At 41.7% G+C, this 26,512-nt stretch overlaps 1 protein-coding gene across 4 annotated transcripts in view; it reads right to left on the reverse strand.

Annotated features, from left to right (window-relative positions):
- Nucleotides 1-4,162: 4,162 nt before the first annotated feature.
- LOC310945059 (disks large homolog 4-like) overlaps nucleotides 4,163-26,512 on the reverse strand; it is a 124,332-nt gene continuing 101,982 nt past the window's right edge. For 3 of the 4 annotated variants that reach the window (XM_083911003.1, XM_083911001.1, XM_083911002.1), the window contains 10 exons: nucleotides 19,686-19,868; nucleotides 16,280-16,343; nucleotides 13,976-13,991; nucleotides 11,437-11,478; nucleotides 10,899-10,949; nucleotides 10,664-10,765; nucleotides 9,931-10,103; nucleotides 9,738-9,847; nucleotides 9,074-9,165; nucleotides 4,163-8,568 (listed from right to left, as the gene is read on the reverse strand). In XM_083911003.1, coding sequence (XP_083767129.1) covers nucleotides 8,462-8,568; nucleotides 9,074-9,165; nucleotides 9,738-9,847; nucleotides 9,931-10,103; nucleotides 10,664-10,765; nucleotides 10,899-10,949; nucleotides 11,437-11,478; nucleotides 13,976-13,991; nucleotides 16,280-16,343; nucleotides 19,686-19,868 — 940 coding nt within the window. In that variant the 3' untranslated portion in view covers nucleotides 4,163-8,461. The remainder of the gene's footprint in view (nucleotides 8,569-9,073; nucleotides 9,166-9,737; nucleotides 9,848-9,930; nucleotides 10,104-10,663; nucleotides 10,766-10,898; nucleotides 10,950-11,436; nucleotides 11,479-13,975; nucleotides 13,992-16,279; nucleotides 16,344-19,685; nucleotides 19,869-26,512) is intronic. The other variant, XM_083911004.1, reaches the window with a different exon arrangement.

Genomic DNA, 26,512 nt, shown 5'->3' on the forward strand with positions numbered 1-26,512 from the left:
GGTCTGAGATCTTTGAATGACACTCTCTAAAAAAGAAAAGTCACTTATTCCCAGCGGGGGAATGTAAGTAAATTATTAAAGTGTGCCTCAAAATGACTGAATTTAAAAGATCTTTGCCTCTTGCATGAAGTCAAAGCCACACAGAAAGCTCAGGCCAGCTTATTGGACTGCCAGCACCGTTTATACGGTGAGTTTCATTCGTTTCCAACAAGGCAGAGGTTTAACACAAACACATGATGTAATTTATTCCATCACCTTTTTAAACTAAATATAATCGAGTCTGTTAGCAGCTGTGGATGTGATGCAACAGTCGCGGTTGCTGTTGGTGCTAGCCTGTGTCCTCCCTGTTTATTTGTGTGGTATATAGTAATATAGTATCTATTGGACTGCTATTTTTATTCATTGGATTTAATGTTGACCACGACTGCTGTTTGTATTTTTTAGGATTATGAAGCAGGTCGAGGTGCTGTGAAAAAACACAGTTAAAGTAAAAAGCATGAAAATGCACACAGCCCGTATTCATAAACTGTCTTTAAACGAGCCGTCAGGACTTCTGTACAGTTGTGATGTTTCAACTCTAATATACAGATTGCTGTTACAGTCACATCCCGGCTGAAATGATGATGCAGAGATGCAAAGAGTGCAGATGCGGACGAGCCGGAAACACTGACCAACCAGAATAGACTGGTTGGCTTTTCCCAAAGATGGACTTCATCATCCAATGGTCTTTTTCAGCACTTACATACATCAAATAAGCCATCAATACAGTTCTTTTCCCTGTAACAACTATTAACTGAGAAATCAGGTAGAGTCGCTAACAGCCAGACGTGGCTAACACCGATTAGCTCGGGGCAGTACGACATTAAAACGTCTTTTTTAACCACTAATACTGCTCAAAATAACACCAAACCTCTGCAGTAGCATGAGTAGAGTCCCTACACATAAAACAAAGCACCAACAACGTAGTCAGCGAGCCAGGAGTTTATTAAAAGAGTGTTTTGAAAGACTTACCTACTGGCCCCTGGTACCAGCTCCTCTCATAGTAAAGTCCATTCGAGTCGATTACCAAATGTAACCTAAAAGGAAGGAGCCCATTGGTGTTTCGTGCCGGAAAAACACTTTAAAGATACAGGAACTAAAATGGACATTTCAGACAGAGGGTGAACACACAAGTAGGGACCTGAAAATGAGGATAATTTGTCTCCTTCAAAGCTTTATGCTACACTTGTTCTAATAAAAGTATAGCATTTTAATGCAGGGCTTTTACTTGTAATAAAATAATTTGAGACTTTACGTAAATGATCTGAATAATTCCTCCACCACTAGCCTACGTATTTCTGAACTCCTTTTGCCAAACGGGCTCAAATCTTTTATAACAAACGTTTCCACCTGACTCTCAATTAATTTCCCAACTTCTTTAAAAACAAACATTAAACTCTCAGTTATACTACTTCATATCAAATGACTTTCAGGAGAGTTATAGTCTATGACAACAGGCTTACTTCAAACAGCCTGAACAGCTTCTGTCTCTTTATGCAAACTATGCTGCAGGATATGAGAACACACGGTTATGATAATAAAACAATTCTGCAGATATCTGGCCAGACACAGGAAGGCAGCCTAATCATCAAATCTGTAATTGCTCCGATCGTTCCTCCGTTTTCTCGCTGGTCGTGGGCCAAGGAACATTATCAAAGCATGGGCGATAAGAATAATAACACTTTCAAAATGGTGCACAAGGAATGAAGACATCAGAATATCTCTGGTGCTTAAACCTATGAATGAAATCAGGGTATGCAATCTTAAAACATAAGGCGGAGAGCATCAGACCCGTCCACTGGTTAGAACTGCAAACAGTAATACAGTCATTGTTAGGCAGCAACTGACTGCAATAAACTGACACTGTAGCTATTTGGGGAGGCAGGATACGTTTGTGCTGCTCCAACACTCACAAGACACAACGTGACGGAGTGAGTGATGACACGGAGGTGACAGACAAACTGATGTGTCAGGACGCTGCTGCTATTTTCTCCTCTCAACCTTCAGCACCAAACATCAGCTGACCTGAGAATCTGCTGTGAATTCTGACTTTCGCTCTGAAACTCATCAGCTGCTTCCCACTTTACTTTCTGTGCATGTCACATGTTGCCCCGCATGTTTCACAATGGAGCTGAGCACTTGTTAATATCACGTACTGTACAGTGGGCTCAGTGCGCATCTAAAGTACCTGTAAAAAGGTACTTTGCAGATTTACACAGTTGTTTCCATCTCTTCATATCCTGAGGTTGATTTCCTGCCAATTTTCAATCATCTATGATTTATGTCTCCTTTCACGTCCGTAGTTTACTGCAGGAAATTGACCTGTGATTATGGCCACTCGAACCCAAGGACCTGATGAACTTGACGAGGACACGGTCACCTTTGGACCTGACGCATTTGAACGAGGTGAGACAGAAGCTAAAAGTGAGATCTGTGAAGATGATTTCAGATCAACGTATTCAGGAATTGAGATTACATTTTGTAGAATTAAGGAGAATTCACTTGCAAATCACTTGGTATCCTTTGCCTTATTTATTTGGATAATGCAATTTAAATGTATTACTTTTAATCTAATATCTATGGCTTGGACAACTTTTTTGCTCATTTATATAATTTCTTAATCATTTTTCTAATAAGTTCTCCAAGGTTTCCTTAAAATAACTTTATGTAGTTTTGGTACTAATTAGAGGGACAATAGAGGAAGTGTTCACTTATACACTTTGGTTTCTTTCGCTCCTAGTTTATGCACCAGTGTAACTCCAAGTTTTTAACTCAGTGCTCTGCAGGTCAAGCTGAACATGCAAAAATACATTTATTTACAAGCACAGAACCGTTTTCATTAAGTAATGAAAGAATACTTACTTGGGTTTAAATGCACTTTAAAGAAACCCATTTACTGATTGATACCTTTTGGTTATGAAAACCTAAGAATGGTTACTATATTATGTCTTATTTTTCAGTTGAAAACAAGCAAAAGTGTTATCACACTGGCATTTGGTTAATGAATTCAGTAGGGCTCTACATGCCCAACATGAGGTCTTCTTTTTTCCATAGCTGCTGTCAGGTGCGACCTCATTTCTATAAACTGACCAACAGTGACTCTGCAGCTGCACAGTGACTGAATAACTAGTGAACGTGTTACGTACCGTATGAGAGAATGTGTGAAAAAGAAAGAAACCTTTTGTGTAAGTAAAAAGAAAGGTTAGAGACTGTTGAATATATGAGCACATGAAAAAATGTGTGTGAAATCCCAGACCCTTGGTCACACAGTCGATGAGAAGTGTAGGAACAAGGAGAAACTTCACTTTTAGACTTTCAGCCTTGCTTGTAATTAAATAAGTGAAATGTTATTGACCTCTTTGTAGTGGCTGGGGATTTGCAGAAAACAAATTCAAATATCCAGCTGAGAAAATAGATCGTTGTTGGCATAAAAACCCAAAGTTAAATGATTTGTTCACGTTTGACCATGACTGTGGTTAAGAGCGATGTTTTGCTGCAGATTCGGCTCGTGGCTTCCAGGGAAATGTTGCAACAGCTATTGGATCGACTGCCATAGCGTTTGCCTTCCCACCAGGATAGTAATTATCGTGATCCTCTTACGTTTCATCTGGTTTAAATGTATATTTGTCCAATGCTTTGGTTTATGAACAAATACCTGCTAAACTAATAACATTCCCATCAGCCTCAGTTGTACTTTGTGTTTAGCGCTAATTAGCAACTGTTAGCATGAACCTGCATTGTTTCTGTCCGACCCAGAAGCAGTTTTGGGCCTGAGCCTGATTTAAAGTCTGTTTTGTAATAACCTGGACAGGTCAGGCCCAATCGGGTTCGGGCAGAGAATGAAGTGCCATTTTTTAGGAAGAGTGTGCAGGTGCTTCACCTTCCCGGCCATGAAGCCTGGTGTCTCTGCTAAAAGGAGCTGCATCAGACATCAATAGAGAACACTACAACTCTGCAGTAGAAGTGAAAGTAAAGGAAAATATATTCATATTTATAGTAATATCATATAATCACAATCAAACACATTCCACGACACAAAAAAAAGAACAATCATCTCCCTTCATCGGTCAAGGGATTTCAGTAAATCTCAAGAAAGACTTTTATTATTTTTGTACCAAAATAGGCAGTTAGAGCAGGGATAAATATTATAATATGTTAGATATAGACCCATCTCTGTAATAGATTCTTTGCATCGGTGCTTTACTCTAACAGACAGTGGCATGGCCCCCTGGCTAAAACACAGCCAGAGTCACACAGTCTGTCCAATTCTGTCAACTGACAACACCACTGGTTTACTGGATTCATGGAGGACTACGGATGGCGAGAAATGATTCAACTGGACATTCTGTGAGGAAATATTAAAGCTTTCAAAACACATGTGGTCAAAACTATCTACCGTTTGGGTCTAAGAGCTACTCTGTTGACAGAACGGTCTTTCTGTGCGTCTCTGATCTCCAGTCAGCTTGGAGGAGTCGCCTTGGGGGGGGGGTTGAGGGTGGAGATGGGAAGTGGGTGGCTGACAAGGTCCATACAGGGGCTGTGTTACCAAAAGCATCTCAGTATTTCAAATGTTACACTTGTCATGTTTCAGGTAAGCCCCATTTGTGACTTCACTCTCTTTTAGCTCTGTTTTTGGTCTCCACCATCTAGGGAAATATCTGGCTCCTCAGCTGTAGAACGCTTCACCAGCTAGTCGCTAACTGCGTCTGTCTGTCGTTTTTGGTGCTAAGCAGGTTGTGTATAGTGAGTTTTTACAACTTTTTCAATGAAAACAGCAGCCTGCTGCGACCAAACACGACTCTGAGTTGTGAGAGTGAACTGAAACAATAAAGTTGTGGTCTAGACGGATTAACGATGAACTGAAACTCACTATAAAGCTCTGTAAAGGCGAGGAGAGTTGCAGATTCAGGTGATAATTCTATGTTCACATTAACACACTGAGTTCACATTGTCATTTGATACATTGTTATTATAAAAATATTGATTATAGTTGCTTTAAGGGAAAAAGCCAAATCGTTATTTTGTACCTGTTACCCAGCAGAGGGTTGCATCTACAAAGATACTGTCATGATCTCACAGATGTCAATTATCTGCCCGGAAAAAAGGAATAAATGTTTGCTCGAGGATAAACCACTATTTAAATGGAGTATTTTCACAGATGGTGACACTGATCCTGCCACCAACTGTCAATCAGGGGTGTAACGTTAACCATGTTGCCACCAGTAAACCTCATGCTCACGCATAATATAAAACAGGGACCCCCTCCAAATCCATCCATCCATCTTCAACCGCTTGTCCCTATCGGGGTTGCGGGGGGGACTGGAGCCAAACAGAGACAGACAACCATTCACATTCACACCTACGGGCAATTTAGAGTTATCAATTAACGCGTGCATGTCTTTGGACTGTGGGAAGAAGCCGGAGAACCCGGAGAAAACCCGCGCAGACACGGGGAGAACATGCAAACTCCACACAGAAGGGCCCCAGCCGGGATTCGAACCAGACATTTACCATCTTATAAAAGAGTGAAAAGAAAAGTTGTTTTCAAGTTGGGTTCAATGCAGGCCTGTACGTAACTGCATACAACAAAGTGTGGATTTTCCTCTCTTCTTTTTTGTGTTCAGTACAAGTTAAGGTTTATATGTTCTGTGATGTGTGTTAACCTCAGTCGAGAGATTGGCACAGCGATTGTCACGTGACTGATAGAGCCGGCATCGAAAGGCTTCTTTCACTGTAAAGTTGCACATAGCAAAAAATGGAAAATGGTGCTTCAATCTTTCTGGGCAGACTTTAGACATCTGTGTGTTAATGAAAACACCTTTGATGGTTCAAGCCACTGCTGGACGACAGGTAAAAAGACAACGCTTTGATTGTCCACCATGTGCCTGTATCATGGAGTGATGTATGGAGCACTAAGGTCACAAATGGAGCTAGTTTCAGGTGTCATTCATGCACACTGGGACTGAAAGCTTAAACGTATGAATCCAGCGTGGAAAAAAAGAGCTAATGCAGTTAATTAGTGGGTCGTGACAGCAGCGTTCACCAGAGGAGTTCGCCTTGTGTCTTAAACTACGCAACAATAGCATGACATACAGCAAATGACCATAAAGAGTTCCCTGACTTTGTTAGGTCTTTCAAACCGGCATAATAACCACAGATAGCTGAATGAAAAGTGAGTGTACCACACGTCCAAACACCAGAAACACTGGGATCAGTTCTGTCATGCTCAAAGATGCTTTTAAGAAACCAGCCCTCATTAGTGCATCTACGGAAGGAAAGCTATAACGATGATGCTGATGATTATGATCGTGATGATAGTGTCGATGAAGATGATACACCGTTTGATGCTGGAGTGCTCGACTAATGACACACTGTGAATGTGGCGGAGGAGAGGAGGAGAGAGATGAAAGCGGGAGACAGAGAGGAGGATTGAAGGCAGAGAAGTCCTAGTGGGACAGGAACTTGGGTAATAAAGTTTTTTTAAATGGAGCTTCTGGACCCGCATTTATCAAACGGCTTAAAGTGAATTTGTTGGACTTAAAATGCTTCACTTGTACATTCTTGAATGTGATTTAGAAGGATTGCACAGTATATTACAGTAGCTTAGTCTATTATTTGCATTGGAATTGAACATTTAAGTGGATTTTACACTTTTACTTCCTTACTACTTCCTTTTTCTTCTATTTGCTTCTCGTGTTTATCAGAGTGCAAACAACAAGAATAAAGTCATTGATTCTGTTTGCAAATACATCTTCATTATCTGCACTCGTCAGTGTAACACTAATTTGCCCTCATTATCTGTTTTCTCTGGTGCACCTCGTCTGCCAACAACAGAATGTATTTCCTGCTCCACTTTCACTTTCTTCTTGTTTCCATTTAAGCCCAATATTTTATCCATAACTTTCTACTGGATACATTGAGGATTTCACATGAACTTTTTAATAATTAAAATGACTGACGCAGAATAACATCACTGAGTGAAATAGAAGCATTTTTTGAATAGGGCAGTTGTTTATAAATCCTTATCTTGGATTGGCTGCTCCTATTCTGAGCGTACGTGGAATTACCTCCACTAAGGGGGTTATGTTTAAAAGAAAAAAAAGGATACGTTTTAAAAATACTGGACCAAATTTCATAAAACTTGTTTAAAGGGTGTAACATAGGCCAAGGAAGAAGCCTTAAAATACTGGCTCTGGCTCTGAATCACGGGGCAGGTGCAAAAATTCTTTTCCACTTTCTTTACCATTTCTCTCAGGGTCTTGGCAGAGGTCTGTGCTCTCCGAGTGCCCTTCTAGTCAATCATCTGATCACTTGAAGGCTTCTTTTAAAGGTTACTCATACACTCTGCTGCAAATACGAGTGAGATGCTTAATAAATGTGTTCTAATCTTTACTTTCAGTAAATGTGAGAAATGTGAGAAATACAGGCTCAGGGCTCCAAATCCATTATGAGGCCCTATACTTTATTTGTTTTAAAACGATCTAATTTAGTTTCACTTAAATTGGGATTGAGAATTCTTGCTTGTCACAACAAATATCAACAAGGGCCTCAATCGTAGAAATCCTCAATTGCTCGTGATTATTTTGTTGCTACGTCTCTAAACAGTAATTGTACTAAAGTTCAATTTTGGCTTTTAATACCAAAATGCTGGGGCACATCATAAAGTGTTCGCCCCATATCTTAAGTCTGTAGCCTAAGGGGGAAAAGGAGGAGGAAGGGATATAAGAGAAAGATAGAAAAAGACTAAACGGGAGCAATGCCATGAGGAAAGACAGACAGACCGGGAAGGAGATCAAGATTTTGTCCCAAAAACATGCTCTTAAAGCTACAGCGTGCAAAAGTCTGCCTCTTGGTGACAATATTATCATTACAAACCCATACATGAATGCATTACCCTTCGTTAATATGAAAACAACAACGACAACAACAATAAGAAGAACAATAATGAAATCAAATCAGATAATGGTACATGTCGCCTTGATTTGAACCACCTCCTTAAACATTAAGGAACTGAGCTGTAGGAAGATCCACCTATAGGCTGCTGGACGGACATTAGCCCCTCCCACTTCAGGAAGTAGCAGTCCCAGATAGTCCCAGCCTCGTCCGACTTTGTGTGCTTGTGTAAATGTGTGTGTGTTTGTGTTTAGTGATGTGTGTGTACGAGAGAGACAGAGGGAAAGAGAAAGAGACAGACAGAGAGAGAGAGAGAGAGAGAGAGAGAGAGAGAGAGAGAGAGAGAGAGAGAGAGAGAGAGAGAGAAAGAAAGAGAGAGAGAGAGAGAGAGAGAGAGAGAGAGAGAGAGAGAGAGAGAGAGAGAGAGAGAGAGAGAGAGAGAGAGCGAGCAGGCTGATAATAGAAAATCTGAGATGTAGGAAGTGTTGAAAGAGTGATGTGTATGATCATGTAGCATGTGTGTGTTGATTCAGAGTCGCTCCTTGGTGGGCACCCAGATGTAAGGACCAGACTGCTCCTCGATGATCTGCTTCACCTGTGAATACACTTCCTCCAGAGATGAGCCGTGGACTATAGCTGCAGACAGAGGGAGAGAGAGAGAGAAATGTATATCCAAGAACAACATCGGGGTTTCTACACCTTTTCTCAGGTCAAATTAAAGCACTTTTTTAAGCACTTTCAAGGTCCATTTTCAAGCTTTTAAATGACATATTTCTACGAATACACAGATATTATTTCACTTTTTTCATTAAAATCACATTAAAAGAGATGGTATTATGTTATAAACAACTAAAACTGTTCTGTAATACCAAAAGGATAAGACATTTAATTGTATTTCTAAATCTATTTGTTGTGAAAGAAATGTGGATACAATTTCAAGCATTTTCAAGCACTTTATCCAAAATTCAAGCACTTTTCAAACCTTGAAACATAAAAATTCAAGCATTTTCAAGGATGTCGAGCACCCGTTTGAACCCTGAACATTTACCAAAACATACTATTACCAGCAATCCACAGAAAACAAATGGGTTACAGTGCTTGCTTTTGTTTTGTGTACGTGTTTGTGTGCTGGTGAACTAACCGGTGAAGAACTCTGTGAACTCCTGCTCCAGTTTGACAGCTCTGTCGAAGGTCTTCCTCCCCTGCTCCTCAGTGAGGCGCTTGTTCATCTCTCTGGAGAGACACACAAGAGGAACAAACGTCAAGATGTAGAACAAGGATCTAAAACAGCTTTTACATGAAACTAAACCCTCAGGGACCTCTTTGACCTCACTGTGAAGTTAAACAAGCGTCAAATTACACAATAAAGAAGATTGAGAGAATATAGCATTGGCCAAGTTGCAGCTAGCCTACAGTGTGTTTCAAGATAGTTTTATGAGTCTCAGTGCATTTAGTTGGATGTTCTGGAGCTTTCAACCATATAACATTGTCCTCGTTAGCTGATAGGAGCCTGCTCCGGTGTCATGAAGTAGAATCCCAATCCTCTGAGCACTTTTTAGGATCTCTCATCCAAGTTGTTTTGGAAAGTTGAGCTTGAGGGTCGAGCTGCTGATGAGGACCATGTAATAAAACGGAAAGCTCCAAAACACGCAAATAAATGGACTGCCAACATGGGGGAGTGAATCTACAAGTGCTCAGAGGAAAGGACTTCCTTATCTGCTGATGAGGGACACGTGATATGCCAGAAAGCTTAAAAACGAGCAACTTAACGGACATTTTGATGACATCATATTCAGATGGCTTACAGGATGTTGTCGACGCTGCGTGGTCTTATGAAGACGGCGATGGGATGAAGGCCTGCCAACTGGAGACGCTTTATCGCATTCCCTGATACATCCAGTATACAGTGTTTACCCTGCGAGAGAGACGTAGAGTTGTTTCTGTTTCCTCTCACCTATGCGTCAAATCTCTCTTTCCTCATGCTCTCTTTAAACTCACCTTTTCGGCGACTTCTTTGACCGACTGTATGCTGGTTCCATACAGATGGTTGTTATACTGTCCGGCCTCTATGAACTTGTGTTCCTGGATCTCTGACTCCATGAGCTCTCTGGAGGACATGAAGTGGTAATCTCTGCCGTCCATCTCGTAGTCTCGCCGTGGCCGCGTTGTGTCTGAGGGTCATCGATACACACATTAAGCTATTTAAGAATAAATATAAAAACCTCATATACCTGATGATCACGTCCCTTTCAGGCGTTACTTCTGTGTGTCAATCGACAGGTGTCAAAGTCTAACTTAGGCTGTAAATGTTAAGGTATTTGGTTAATGCTATGTAATATCTAACTCCATATCCACCCCAAGCACATATTTTATTACATATTTTATATCTAAAAACTACCAATAATCAATTGTTTGGATATAAGTAAAGATGGTGGCATTGCAGCTCACTTCTCATCTTTGACTTCTTTGCAGTTTCGCACGAGGATTTAAACCTTAAACATATTAAAAAGTCTGTTGCGCTGCATAATCAGACATGACATTTACTTTCTGTTCACTTCTTCTAGTGAGTTAATAAAAATGTCCGATTTCATTACAGCTTCATATAAAAATATCTATATTTTTTTATAGTTTTAATTATGATTTGTTTTCCTTGTGAGCAAAGTTTCAGTGTTGTTTTCAGTGTTATTTTAAAGGCCACTGCTGGGATTGATCACTAAGTTAAGACACTCACGTGGGACGCAGGAGCCAAATTTGTCGGGGAACTCGGAGATGAGGTCATCATTGATCCGATCTTTCATTGGACCAAGAATGATGACTGGCCGTGTGTAATTAACTGGGATACGACAAACAGAACAAGGACACACTGAGTAAGCAGAGTTAAGCAATGCCAACATTTGGAAATAAAAACTATTGCTAAATATTTGTGTATATGCTGTTGAATGCCTTCAGTAACCACATTTCCTGACCTTCCTGCTGCATGACAGGCTGGTAGGTGAGGAAGATCTCCTCCTGGCCAGCTGATCGGACAAACAGAAATGATGAACACATTTAGAGGCACAGTGGGCTGGATTATTGACAATAAAACACACCCGACCCTTTTCTACTTTGGGACTAAACTTCTTCAACAGCTCTGGAAAAAGCAGGCTGGAGAAGCAGAGAGAGGTCACTTACACACAAACAAACACACACACACACACACACACACACACACACATACACACACACACACGCACACACGCACGCACGCACGCACGCACGCACGCACGCACACAAAAATACTCACATGCACATAAAAACACATGAATCACAACATGCAAAAGCACATGTGCATGTATGCATGCTACCAACTAGCACACACAAAGAAACACACACACAAGTAAATTGGACAAGAACGAAAGAGAGAGAGAAAGAAAGAAAGAAAGAAAGACAGAAAGAAAGAGAGACAGAAAGAAAGACAGAGAGAAAGAAAGAAAGAAAGAAAGAAAGAGGAGGGTCTAGACTTACAGGAACTACTCTCACTATCGCTGGTGCCAGAGGTTACCAGCTCTGGAAGGACAAGACAGGTCAGAGTCAGCAACACACACACGTACAAACACACAGATGCAGACAAACACACAGACATATTGTTTCTATGCCGCACTTTCAGCTGTAACAGGAAACATCAGCCACACACATTCCACGCATCCGTTTTTCTATATTCGCTCGTCCTGTTCAGCAAGAAAGCAAAGTTTATTTACACCTTTCACCGTAATAAAACCAAGGTAATAAATTAAAATACATTCAAATAAATAAAACAAAGATACAACACCACATGAAATAGACCAGAAGAGATTTTCGCTGCTTTTTAGAGTCCGCAGAGTGAGTTCTGTGCAGGTGAGCATGAGGCCGGAGCCTATCCCAGCATGCATCACACAATCTAAAGCGAAACCAAAAGGATGTGGCCAAAAGTATATGGACACCTGAGCATTACAGCCTCAAAGCGAGTTTGCAACTTTCTTTAGAATTTCTACTTCATCACATTAATAAAAAGGTTCCACAAAGCCAAGAGGAATCCTCTGGAAAACAATCAATTTGAACATTAAATATTCTACTTTTTCTCATGAGATAAAAGAGAAATTTTAAAGGGTAACTCAAGTGATTTAGTGCTGTACTTCCATAAAGTTAGGGGGACCAGAACGATCACAATCAAAGCAGCAAAAGTCCCATAATGCAACTCAATAGCATCTTTCGTCCAGGCCAAAATACATTGGGTGCGTATGCGGCATGCCCACAGCCATGCACGTCCAGTACATCCAACTGAAGCTGTTACAGGGACCACAGAAGCTGCACGCACCTGTGCCTCAAGTTTATTTTTACACAGCTTGTTTTTTTTTTTGCCTCACTACCCGCGGCTATGCAGGTTAAAACTACAAAGAACTGTTTCAAAATGATTAAGATACACAACTCCTTGCACCAGAGGGCAATGTGAGGCAGCAGAGCCTCCAAACACTGCATAACAAGCTGCATTATCACTTGGAAATACTCAATATGAATAAAATGAAGCTGGCAGCAGGCACACAACCGTATCTGTGTGGATAAAGAAACGCCTACATGCGCTGTGTGTCAGACTGCAATGCAGGCTTTCTGCTGTCATCACAAACTTCCCAGAAACACAACAAACATCTGCAGTGGTAGAAAGTGCAGTATATAGCATTTGGATCGTATGCTACACGACATCTCAGAGGAATATATTGTACTCATCTTCTCATCTCATCTTCAACCGCTTATCCGGGGTCGGGTCGTGGGGGCAGCAGCTTTAGCAGGGGACCCCAAACTTCCCGGGCCACATTAACCATCTCTAACTGGGGGATCCTGAGGCGTTCCCAGGCCAGTGTGGAGATCTAATCTCTCCACCTGGTCCTGGGTCTTCCCCGAGGCCTCCTCCCAGCTGGACGTGCCTGGAACACCTCCCTAGGGAGGCGCCCAGGGTTCATCCTTACTAGATGATCCTGAACCACCTCAACTGGCTCCTTTCAACGCAAAGGAGCAGCGGCTCTACTCCGAGTTTCTCACAGATGGCTGAACTTCTCCCCCTCTCTCTAAGGGAGACTCCAGCCACCCTCCTGAGAAAACCCATTTTGGCCGCTTGTACCCTCGACCTCGTTCTTTCCTTCTATAGTTATTACGAGCTGCTCTACAAATTAAGATTTTTAATCACCAATCAGTATATAAAATGAGTAAAATTATCCTGTAAGCGCTTTTACTCTAGATACTTTAAGTACATGTTACTGCCTACTTAGGGTACTTTCACTTAAATTGGACTTTGAATCCAGTAGAGAGAAGAAGAAGAAGAATTACTTTATTTATCCCGCACAGGGAAATTGAATTTTTTCACTCTTATTATTATACATGTTACACACATACAGGCCCGAAACACACACATGCACAGACAGGACCTATATACATGCAATTAAGGAGAGATGTCAGAGCGAGGGGGCTGCCAGTGACCAGCGCCCCGAGCGGTTGGGGGTTCGGTGCCTTGCTCAACAGTGCCCAGGAGATGAACTGGCACCTCTCCAGCCACCAGTCCACGCTCCATACATGGTCCTAACAGGGACTTGAACCAGCAACCCTATGGTTCCCAGCCAAGTCACCTATGGACTGAGCTACTGTCGCCCCAAGGGAGTGTTTCGATAATGTGATATTGCTGCTTTTTCTCAAGTGTCACATCTGAGTAGTACCACTGGACATTTGTTTTGTGTTCTACTGCAGAACATTTTCAGTACTAATTGCTAGGACACTTTTGGTTGCTGCCAGACCTACAACTCCACAGTTAAGATGTCCTGGACAGTGGCCTTATGGATTGAAACTCTACAGTCCCTCAAAGTCGACTTTACTGTCCATTTCAGTACAGCCTCAGCTTCATCCTCGTGCTCCTCCTCCTCCTCCTTTTAGAGTTTGAAGGAGGAGATAATATGAAAGTGGAGGTGAAACGTGAGATAGTGTCAGGCGCTGTAGTTACATATACTGACCAGCAGGTGTCACTGATGGAGAGAGTACCTACCATTATCATCCTGATCCTGCAGAGAGAGAGAAAGAGGGAGAAAGAAAGAGAGAGAGAGAGAGAGAGAGTATTAATCATCATATAGAAGATGATCATAACAGTATCTTGACTGTTATCAGCAGAAGCTTTATTTGAAAGCTCATGGGTTTTCTATTTCTCACACACTCACACAGTTTGAGTGAGCAAGACTAATTTGCAGGATTCAGCATCCAGTGTGTGTGTGTGTGTGTGTGTGTGTGTGTGTGTGTGTGTGTGTGTGTGTGTGTGCGTGCGTGTGTGATCATTTTTTAATTATCAGCTCTTCGCCGTGCAGAGTTGCTGATTGCAGACTTGCTGATTCACACAGTGCGAGGAAAACAGAGAGCGAGCTGACACCACAGTGATATCAATAGCTTGTGTTAGACTCGTGTCTCATCACGCCCTGTGAAGTGTGATTAAAGCCTCGGCGTCGCTTTGCCTTTTGAGCTCTGACTGGAAACTTTCTAAACATCAGAGTGATAAAAAGCTAGTTTGTACTTTTAATTAGCTTCTAATTGAATTCGTCGACACTTTTCAGAGTTACAGGTGTTTTTATGCTGATTTTAATCAGCTCATTTTTCATCAGTTTGTTCATTTCACAACTGTTGCTCTATAGAAAAGACTGTTATCTCTTAAAATCTAGTGCTAGCTGAAGAGTGAAGCCTATTTGTGAATATGAATGTGTTATTAGTGATGTGATATATTCTTAGCAGAGCCTAGTGAGTAATACCCTTTTAAAAGTAAGCAGAAAGAAGAGAAGAGTTATCAGAATTATCATAATTTATGACTGGTTGACTAAGAACAAATAATCATCTCAACATCAGGAACATCTGGACTTTTTATGGTTATTGACAATATTTATTTCTAATTTATGGAGTTTTTAAAGAGAAAGATTGCCTCTGAAAAAAACCCTTAACTCTCTTTGAAGCTGTCTTTATCCGATGTTCAGATTTCTGTTTTGTAAATGTACGCAAATAAGTACATATTTAATAAGATAATGCAACAGTTGCATATTTAAACATAACATATCAGACAACAAAAAAAAAAACGATTAATCAACTGAGGAAGTTTCATGGTGATATCCACTAGTTAGATTTGTCCACCATATCCCCCTGTGGTGTCTCCCCTTAAACAGATGCAGCTCATTCAGAATGCTACAGTTTAATAATAAAATATCCATTTAATAATACTCCATTTTTAAAATAATCAGATCTACTGTCTGTAGAGCGGGCATTTGATCCTAGGAGGATTAATATTGCAGGATCTACAATATGAACTGCACGGCTTCATGTTACCAGAACATGGAGCTGTTTTTAGATCCGCACTTACTTTTTTATTTTAATTCCTTTATATTTTTCAACCTTATTTTGTCGCTTTAGTTTCAGTTTAGTTTAGTTTTGCTGCATATGAAATGAGCTTCACACAGATCATACTTCTCTTTTATTTAATTTTCCATGTATTTGCTATGTTATGTTTACCTATATTGTTTCCATTTTGCTGAACCCCCCATGGCCACACTGATTCATTTATTTTTTCTAAAGTACTGTTTGTTTTATTGATTCTTTGTGAAATATTTAACCTATTTTATTTGATTCTACAGGATTTTCAGATGCTTTTTGAGCCTAAAGAATTTTAACTACATGTTGCACCGTGTATGACTGTGTATGTGTCAAACAAACATGAAGTGCTGTGCTCTCACTGTCATGAACGGGACAGGAAATAACACAGAGGAACCAGACCCAAATGCAGACAAGGACACAGAGTATGGTACTAAACCAAAACAAAGGGATCCAAGTACAGGGGAAAAGTACACGGCGAAGGATGACGCTCGCTGAAACAGCTTGATGAGAAATGGTAGAAAAGTCCAACATGTCTGTGTGGAAGTATTGTTTCTACCCTTGATTTTATCAGCAGCTCAGTCATATATAATTAAGCCGTCGGGCGGAAAAACACTTTGTGCACATGGCTCAACAGCGTGTCAACACATTCGAGTTCGGGTTTTCATCTTCATCTACAGTAAGAGCCTCGTGGTATCCAGGTTTCATGTTGCTGTTTTTTTAATCGTAGTTGACACATGAGGGAATAAGAGAACCCTGTCGTGAAGAGGGTTTAATCTCAACAACAGCCTTTAGTTTTACTGTTATAAATGAAAAGGGTGGATGGTTGTTTCTTCTGACTTTATCCCTCTTACTAATACCCACTTAAGTGCACCACAAGGTTAACTCTATTTAGACTCTGTGACCTTTATGAGGGCCCTAAAGGTTGATAAATGAGGTCGCTACTCACCGATCTGTCCTGCGACCTCGCCACTCTGACCGTCTTTAACCTCGACCTCTCCTTTTTCTCTGCCCTGTGAGATGTGAAGGACAGGGAAGTAAAAACAAAGCGTTAAGGGAAATGCTGAGATGACACTTAAGCAAGATTTGTTGTGAAGGAAAATTTCAGAAACGGGAACAAATCAAGCATCAATCTTTCTTCAGGCATGTCAGACATTATTCATTCCTTCATTGTGCAACACTGCCTACACAACAGTTAACGGGGGTTAAACCAGGCGAACGTGAACTTTATTTGATCTCCTCCTGTGTCTGGCAGATCAAACCTGTTATCACAGAATCCTCTTACAGCATTTGGCAGTCGAACTGTACTGTAGAAGTACTTAAAATCGATTGTATTGTATTGTTACATCCCAAAAAATACACAGATAAAGTCGGAATATCGTCGCTTTATTCAAAAAGTAATTTGATGTATTTTTGGGTCTCACTCTGAGCAGCACTGTGCGATTATAGGATTCTTGAATAGTAGTGAGAGATAGTTGATTGCATTTTTATGGACGCTAATATCCAGACGTTATGTAACTTGACAGAGCAGAACATGTCCACGTCAGATTCATGTCCACTCATCTGGATGTGATTAACAAATGCAAAGGGATGAAAGGAAGGCCAGACGTAAAGTCTTTAGTCTCAGGGTAGAAAAGGCACTTTGTCCTCATGGGGGGTTCGGTTCTGCTTGCTCTGGACGGTTTTGTCTTTTTTTTTTTTGCCACTTCCTGTCCGCAAGAATTTCAAATCAGGTGAACCTCCAGCGTCTCAGCTCAGGGGCCTGTTTCTCTCTTGAAGCCTTATTTTATAATTTAGGCTGAAAACCCAGATGCGCTTTAAACGAAGTCTTGAATAATGCAGCTTTTAGCCTCCTAATGTCTGTAAACAGCAAAACAACTGGCGCTGAAAACAGACCGGCAGCGTCTGGGTCCATGGTAGGAATTACAATAATGACGAAAGGAACAATGTTCGACTGCAGGCTATTCTTTGGCTTTAATCCCCGATGACAGCTCGGCTCTGAAAGGCTTTAAAAGCAAACAATACCTTCACGTGAGCAGGTTTACACTCCTGCATCAGCACAGGAGTTGTATTTGTTTCTCCTTTCAAACCTGTGTTTCTATGGTCTCCTGTTCTCTCTCCTCTTTTGTATACTTAAATAACACGGCGAGAATTGAATTAAAATGCAAAAATACAGTGGTTAGATAGAGAGGACAGTGGAGGTGGGGGATGACAGAAGGAGCAAGTGAAGCGTTAAGAGGAAGAGAAGAAGGAAGAGAGGGCAGAAGGACAGGAGCAAAACAAAAGGAAGAAGAGGAAGACAGAAGGAGAGTAGGTGAGGGGAGGTGAAGAACAGAAGAGGAGGAGGGGTGGGTGGAGCACAGAGAGGTGGTGGTGTTGGTGGTGGTGGTGGGGGGGTAGAAGAAGGAGGAGAGGATGGAGGAGAGAAGATGGGTAAGAGGATAAGACGACGAGCAGCTGGAACAAAAAGACGGCAAAAGAAGGAGGTGGAGGAGAAAAGGAAGGGAGAAGGAGGGGGAGCTAATATAAAAAAACTGCTTATTTCAATTATTTCTTATATTATAATATCCTGTATCCTCTTTTAATAACTAAACCTCCGGTGGATGTAATATCTTCTTTCATATTTTTCTTTATAATAAGTAAAGTTTTTCATTACCCCCTAATGCACCAGCCTCTATTGTAACACCTCCGTCTATTAATACCCCACCGTCTAAACCTCGGAGAGACCATCTCTACATCCATCCCTCTCATGTTTCAATTCTCTCCCTCCCACTCATCTTTGTTGCCTCTAATCCCTCTTTTTATTCTACCCTTCCATCTCAACACACATCGCTCTCATCGCCTCTCTCTGCGCCACACACACTTGTTCTAAATCATCTCCTCTTCTCACCTCCGAAACCTATCAGCATCTGTCTGTCACCTCCTCCGCTAGGAAACAAGGAGGAGGTGAGAGGAAGGAGCTTCCACCACAGGTTTACATTTCGGCAGATTCTACATAATGATGATATTTGCGGTGTTATGGGCCGGGAGCAAAATGTCACATCAACGTAAACTGAAACCAATTTGAAACTCTTCACCGCTGAGAGCTGTCCTGGAGCGGGAAAAAATGTAGGGGACGTGAAAGGGGAGCAGAGGAGGGGGAGGTGGAACAGAGAGAGGAAGACATGAAGGAAGAGGAGGTGAAGAGGCGAGGATGGGAGGACAGTAGGAGGTGAGGAGGAAGAGGAAGAAAGGGAGAAGAAAACAAGGTGGAGAGGATAGGAGACAAGGGAAGGAAAGGAAGAGGTGCAGGTGAAAAGGAAGGAGGAGGGAGGAGGAAAGAAGGCGAAGATGAGGAGAGGAATAACAAGGAGGAGAGGAGGGAAGGAGATGAAGAGACGTAGGTGAAAGAGGAGGAAGAGATTTAGAGAAGAAGGAGAAGAGTACAATGAGGAGAGAATGGGGGTGGAGGGAAGGAAAAGAAGAGGAGCAGGTGAAAGAGAAATAGGAATGAAATGAGGATGAGGAGAGGAGGAGGAGGGGACAGGAGGAGGTGAGGAGAAGTAGAGGGGGAAGGGGAAGAGAAGAGAAGAGAACAAGGAGGAAAAGACGAGAGGACTGGAGGGAAGGAAGGACAGGAGGAGGTGCAGGTCAAACAGCAGGAGGACAACGACAGGAGGAGGATGAGGGAAAGAAAAAAGGAGGAGCAGGTCAAACAGAAACAGGAAGAGAAGAAGGAAGAGGATGAGAAAGGAGAGGAAAGAAGGAGAGGAGCAGCAGAAAAGGATAGGAGAAAGAGGAGACGAAGAGTAGGAGATGAACAGCAACTCGTATGGAATCGATTGTGTGAATATAGATTGTGTACAGCATTGATGTTTGGCGCCTAGGCTCTGACCTTGTCGCTCCCTCTCCAGTTTTAGGAAAGCAGGAAGTGGGGAACAACAACCCTAACTTCCCTCTTAAAGTCCCACTGCAGACATGTTTTACAGTCTGCAGAAAATACTCTGCAACATGGTTTTCCCCACACAGGAACCACTGCTGTTGGTGCTAGGTTGAGGCTTTTCGGTGACTACATTTGTTAACATTAGAGTATGAGTGGAGGAGGACTTTAAACATCAGAGCCAATAGATAGACTCCAGGGTGGAGGTGGGGCTTTTTGAAATACTATATGCACAGCGGCGGCCGTAGCATCAAATGACAGGCAGGCAGGGGGGCGGACAGCTTCAGTGCACTGTCGTGATAAAGATATACAGTAAATTGTCTGTGTGTTGCAGTGAGAGGTTTCTACCATGTGACTTCAGTGCCTAAACTAGCTCACGGACTTCAATCAATAAATTCAGCTGCCCACTCTCTCCGCAGACCCTTTGAACTCTGACCTCCTGCGGCTGGGGATGACTCCCACTTCAGGGCAGTTTGGAGGCGGGGGGCTGAGGTGGCGGGCGGGCCACCACTCCTCTTCACCGGCGCTGCTCACGTGGAGGACATCCCCGAAATGAAAGGGCAGGGCCTGGTTGGGCGCACTCAGATCTGACGAGCTTCCATCGTAGTCGAACAACGCTCTGCAGACAGACAGAGAGAGACAAACGATGTATTATACACATTTAATCAAAAACAGAAACACACAGATTAGTCATAATTTAGTTACATTGATTGTTGTAATGCTTCTTATTTTCTAAGTATGAAACCATCAAACACCTTTAACAGGAGGAAATGTCTTCCATATTTTGTCTTGATGCCTTTCATATTTCTCTATTATCACTGTTATTATTAGTATTAGTATTAACAACAACAACTCAACATCAAAAATAAACAATTAGAAATGAAATAAACAAAACAAGACCTGATGTAGTAATTAAAAGGAAAACAGCTGAGGTCTGCTGTTATAGTAATTTATGACCTTGTCTGTGGCTATATGCCCGTGTGTGTGTGTGTTTGTGTGTGTGTGTGTGTGTGTGTGTGTTTGTGTGTCTAAACGGTGACCATAGAGTCCAAAACCCATCCAGAGGGAAAAGACCTGGGAAAGTAGGCCAGTGTGTGTGTGTGTGTGTGTGTGTGTGTGTGTGTGTGTGTGTGTGTGTGTGTGTGTGTGTGTGTGTGTGTGTGTGTGTGTGTGTGTGTGTGTGTGTGCGCGCGCGTGTGTGTGCGTGTGTGTGTGTGTGTGCGTGTGTGCAAAGGAACTAGAGCTGAAATAACCGACATCCCCTAAAGTCTCTACTGCCTTCATCAATAAAACATAACATAGACAGGGAAGGAGAGAGTGAGAGAGAGGTAGACACAGGGAGTCTGACTTCAGTACAAAAAAACACCACCTCATGTTTTATTGATGTTAGATTAAAGAGGAGAAAAGCAAGACCTCCACACAGGACATTATATATTAAGCTGGCTGCTAAAATGTGACTTTGTGATCATCAGCTCAGATGATACTTCATACTGGTGGAAACTGGGCTTATGTATTAGCAGGTAGCACCAAGACCACCAGGCACCAAACAGTTTGTGTGGTTTTATTTTACAGGCATGTGGTTTCCTTATAATTTATCAAAAGTTCGCTGTTTACCAAAACTATTTGGTTCTATAATTACTGGGGGAAAAAGAGCAACAAGTCCAAATCAAAACAACAAAATACATAATTTGTCTGTGCCTTTCAAAACCTTTACAAATCAGTTTTATGACGTGGCAACACTATTGTTAAGGTTTGGTTCGGTTTAAGCAAGTTTTGTTGCCATGGTAACAATAATAACCACATGGTTAAGGTTATGGAAGCATTGTGCTCATGCAAACACTAATACAACGGTGACTGTTGGTTGGAAACAGGAAAAAAAACAGCGGTTTCCTGTGGAAGTCCAACTAGTGCAGTGCCCCTTCTGGTTGTGCCTGTGCGAAAGTGCTGCTCGACTTCACAAGCAACACGGCACGCCCTTGGGTCCTCAGCAATACGCCCGCCAAGTGTGAAGTCCATTGGGTGAATGCTTCTTGAGCGATGTGAAGGCCAGTCATTCATTCATACATTCATGCTTACACACGCAGACAGAGATTCCGTCTTTAATGGTTAGATGATGCTGCTACAGCGCCACCTATTGCCTATATGTCCACTCAGACGTCATATCTGCACACGTCCACCAAATGCGGTTGCAATAGCTGTAATAATAATAACTTTTTTCTATTATTATTAATAATATTCAGTCACAAAAAGGACCTTTATACATGCACGAGTGAGGGGGCTGCCAATGCATCGGCACCCCAAGCAGTTTGGGGTGCGGTGCCTTACTCAACGACATCCTGGCAGTGCCCAGGAGACGAACTGGCACCTCTCCAGCCACCAGTCCACACTACAATGGACTCGAACCGGCGACCCTACTGTAGCCAGCAGAGTCCCCTATGGGCTGAGCCACTGCAGCTCCAAGAATCAGCTCTTCCCGCAGCGTTTGAGCAAACTTTGAGTGACTGCATGGAATATCAAGAATCAGGAAGAGTCACTATTGAGCTTGGTCGAGAGACGTGCTTTACCTAATTTGGTCACGATTGCTATTTTCAATATTAAATGCAGAACTCAATGAGACATTAGAAATGTTTCCGTATTATCGTGATACTGTACGTTAAAATGTTCTAAAAATAGAAAAATATCCAAAGATATTCTGGACATATGAAGTGCAGGCGTACATTTACATTAGTGGGTCTGCATATACACACAAGAGTAGGTCAGCCTTCACATGTGAGTGTGTAAATAATCTTATAGAAGAAAATATAGAGTAAAAAAACAGAGTTCCACATGTCCCAAATGACTTTGCAGCAATCATGTTACACTGATGGACAGTGTGTAGTATTATTAAGGGCACATGTAAATGTAATTCTAAATCAATTATAGATTCTCACAATTACAGTCGCTTCAACTCCTATGTGGGATCCTCTGAAATGTAATTACTTGAGTGGAGAAACAGTAATTTCTGCAGTATTATTCTCAAATGACAGCATGCGAAAGGTTACAGGAAATACAGGAGGTGCAGGTATGCATTTACATTAGTGCATCTACAGGTAGATGCAGTAAAGGGCAGATTTGAGCATATAAATAACATTTCCTTTCCCTCATTATGTCACCAAGAGAGAAAAGCAAAGTAAAAATAAAGAGTTCCACAAATCCTAGAATTTTTTTAACAAGCAGATTACACCGATGGATCGTTTATTATTAAGGCCACATGTAAATGTACTTTAAATCCATTACCAGCTCTCAGTATTACAGTCGTTTTAATTCCTATGTGGGAACCTCTGAAATCTAATTACTCGAGTGAAGGAACACACGGCTCTGACTGCCGAGTGGAACAGAAACACCTGGTCATCGTTCACACCTTTCCCCCTTCTTAGTCCTGTGGGGATTTTAAACACAAAGTTACTGTTTTGTTTTTGTTGTTGTTGTTTTTTGCACAGCCAGCAACCTATTGTCTGAACTGCATTGCGGTTTAACTTTTCCCTGAATACTCACATGAGATTACTGAATACATGCACTTTATTCCAGAGGCGAATGAGCAGGGTAATTCACTGGACTGTGACCAGACAACAGTGTTGTCTGTATAAGAGGATAAGCAAGTAATAAATAGTAATTTGCCAACTGTTTTTTAATTAATGTTTTACACGGCGTGAATCTGATAAATGCTAATATATTCTCAGGATTAATGTCGAACCACATTCAAATAACATACTTAGAAAAAAAGGCAATTTAAAACTGAAATATTAAGTTCCAAGAAGCAAATGTCCCTGAGCTTCTTGCTTGCTTAAAATGCATTGAAATTGATATCTGCACCAGAGCACAGGAGATATTGGTATCATCTTTCAGTGTCCAGTGAGACACGAGTCTCAGTCTTTACTAGCCCTGATCCAGTCGTCAATGTACTGCCATGAATCCATTAATCAAATCTACATAGAATATAACGACATATCAGGTCTGCAAGCACTTTGAAACCTTTATATTACCTGGCTCTGATAGCAACTGATTCAATGCAAAGAAATCCAAATAGGTAAAGTTTGCAGCTGCATGAATAAAAATAATAAAAAGTGTAAAGACTTTATTGCATTATCATTGATTTGTATCTATCCCTGCCTTTCCAGGTGGAACTTACGCAGTGTATATATAATTACATTGCCGAGCTGGAGCCATACGGTGAGTTTAAAAGAGGACATTAAGGGTGTAAAATGAGAAGAGGGAAGGACACACACACACACACAGACACACAGACACACAGACACACAGACACACACACGGGCATGCCCGCACACACGCACACACACACACACACACAAACACACACGAGAGTCCTACATGTCACCTTGCTTCAGTGACATTTCCTCTCTGAAAAGGTTAGTCCTCTCTCTGGTTAAACACTACTGTACTGTATACTGTATATACAGGACATGCATGAACACGCACACTACAGCACCAGCACCAGACACCGCAAATGTGTCACGCACCAACAGCCTCACCTCAACCAATCAGAGTGTTCATTTATTCTGCAGTAACCTGAGAGAGGAACTTCACGTATGACAGTGATTGATCATGTGGGTGGTTGGCTGATGGGTGGGGGTAACTACATTATTCTATATAACCTTGAGATGATCCTTGCCTGATTTTGACAAGGAACGTTATTTAAATTCATCATGTAAACTGATTTGAAACTCACGGGGGGTGTCATGATAATTGTCGGACACGTGAATATTTCCTTATTAAATCTACAATTATACAGTCATGTGCACTGTGCTCTGTTGTATAGCACAGAAATGCTAGCATCAGCGCAAGAGATGCCGATTCCGGCCTCTCGATCACTTTGTTACACACCCAAATATCTCAACGACTACTAAAGGGGGAAAAAAACCACCATAATCTTTCCTATGGAGCTATCAATGCTTTGGTTTAAGACCAAATACCTCTGAAACTAAAACTCTGCTGTCATTTTTTTAACTGTTAGCATGCTAACATGCTAATATGATAAGATTCATGCTGGAGATTTAATAAAGTGCTGACTTACATTTTGTTTTGGTCTGTTAATCTTCTGTTGTGGTGTTATATTAATGCCTATTACTAAAAACACTACAAATGTAAATATGGATCACGATAAGCTGCTTATACAAATGAGCAAAGGGTTGTTTTTGTGGAGAACCGTCTCTCTTCCTTCTGTGTGACATTGGTTGTATTTTTGCCAATTTCTTCTGTGACATATTTTTCTCCATCCATGCGTCTGTCGCTGCTCTCTTAGCCGGGTCCCTTTGAAAAATTACTGTTTTTGCTGCGCCTAAACAAATGTTAGATTTGTATACAATTGTTAAATTAGCCTCTTTTCCTCTTTTTGCAGAAAACTACATCTCTTAATTATAGCTAAATAAGCTTCAAGTCTATTATAATTGCACCATTTCACTCAAATGCAGCTCAAAGCGCTTTTCAGCAAATCTAAACAATCAATGTGTGATCATGCTCATGCAGACTTGTTCTGATTTAATGGAATGAGCAGTGGACAGGCCATTCCTCCTCACGTTTAGCACAAACCAAATAAAAACAGTGGGTGCACACCTAATTTATGCTAATTATAGTCATGCCTTTGGGTGACTACTGAAAAATTTAACAGTGGTGACGACAAGCAGCTGCAATGTCATCTTTCCTTCTATCTCATCTGATCTCATTTTCATCCGTTTATCCGGGGTCGGGTCGCGGGGGCAGCAGCTTTAGCATCTTTCCTCATATTTTTCTATTAAATCAAAGGTTCGGGGTCGCTTGTTTTCATGGTGGGTGTGCCAAATAGGTCATTTAAGGTTTTACAAAGCATTGTGGGTCTGCTGGCACAGACTTAACACACTCTACACATCTGAAACTAGAACCCTACGTCAATCACATATTGAATTAAACAGAGAGTTTAAATCAATCCATCAGCTTGTTTCTCAGTGTGATAAATCTCTGACACTTGTTGGACTACAGATCCCAGAGGGCTGAATGTGACCTTTGGCCTCTAGCTGCCGGCACAGAGTCTGACCCCATGATTGCTCTGTGTGTGAGTCAGTCTGTGGGAGAGTGTGACTAGTTCAAGGTGACTCTGTTCCAGCTGCTGCTGCTGCTGCAGCCTTTTCCTTCCAGGCCACTTGCACACAGTTCAGATGTGCACAGTACTTGTCAACTGCAATTTCCTCTGAGCTTTGTATTTTGGACCAGACATAAACATCAACATAAAAAACAATGAAAGACTGATTCTGTTGTATCTCATTTCTCAAACCTGTAACTATGTCCACCAAGAGCGAGTTTAGGTTTTTCAGTTTTCACGACACACACCTTGTGATTGGCTGTCCTGTTTGTCTGTGAGGCTAGGGCGGTGGGCTTACCTAGTTCCATCCTGCCTGAGTAATTAAGAGGGCGTTCCAGGACAGGTGTGGAGGAGAGTTGCGGGGAGGAGTTACGGAGAAGAGTGACCCTGAGTACCTCGAGGAGAGATGATAACCGTGTTTCCTTTCTTTTGTGCGATTACGTTTGTTTAAGTTTTGTCCGTGTGCTACATGTGAAAAATGAACTGTCAAATGGAGTCGAACATAAGTGAGTGTGGGGCCGCTGGGAGCTAGCTGACCAGGTGACGGGCGTTGAAGGAGGCCGACGACGAAGCAGGTGAGCCCACACACACACTTCATCCCCTAGCCTGGCAGCCAAAACATTCCCATTTGAAACCTATGAGTGTATGCGTATTTGGAAGTAGTAAAATACCCTCCATCACAAATACACTGTTACCTCCACCAGGAGTGTGTTTGTGTATCCGTCTGTCCACAGCTTAATCTTCCATATTGCTGGACCCATCAGCCTAAAATTTACTGTGCACATTCATGACTGTATGCTCAAGGACCTCCGTGTTTGTGGTGATTCAGTTATTGAAAAACCTGTTTTATTGACTTGACTGTCTTATGCAGTCATTGACTTCTTACTCCTTTCTCCTCTTAATCATCTGGTAAGGGCCGTGAGTGATCAACAACTGTTCTCTTCTAAGTGCACTTTTCTAGTTTACTATACACTATATAGATAATACAAAGTGGCAGAGGGAGCAACAGTGTGACTACAGAGAGCGAGCTCTGTTCAGTGAGGACAAAGCAGTGAATCAGAGGATGATCGTTTCACAGCTGTTGTGTTTAAAAGCCCAAATAAACACACACAAACCTCTACGCAGTCCTCCTAGAAGGTGCTGTCCTGTTG

Source organism: Echiichthys vipera (assembly GCF_963691815.1).
Source record: "Echiichthys vipera genome assembly, chromosome: 3".
In the NCBI taxonomy this organism is placed as follows: Eukaryota; Metazoa; Chordata; class Actinopteri; order Perciformes; family Trachinidae; genus Echiichthys; species Echiichthys vipera.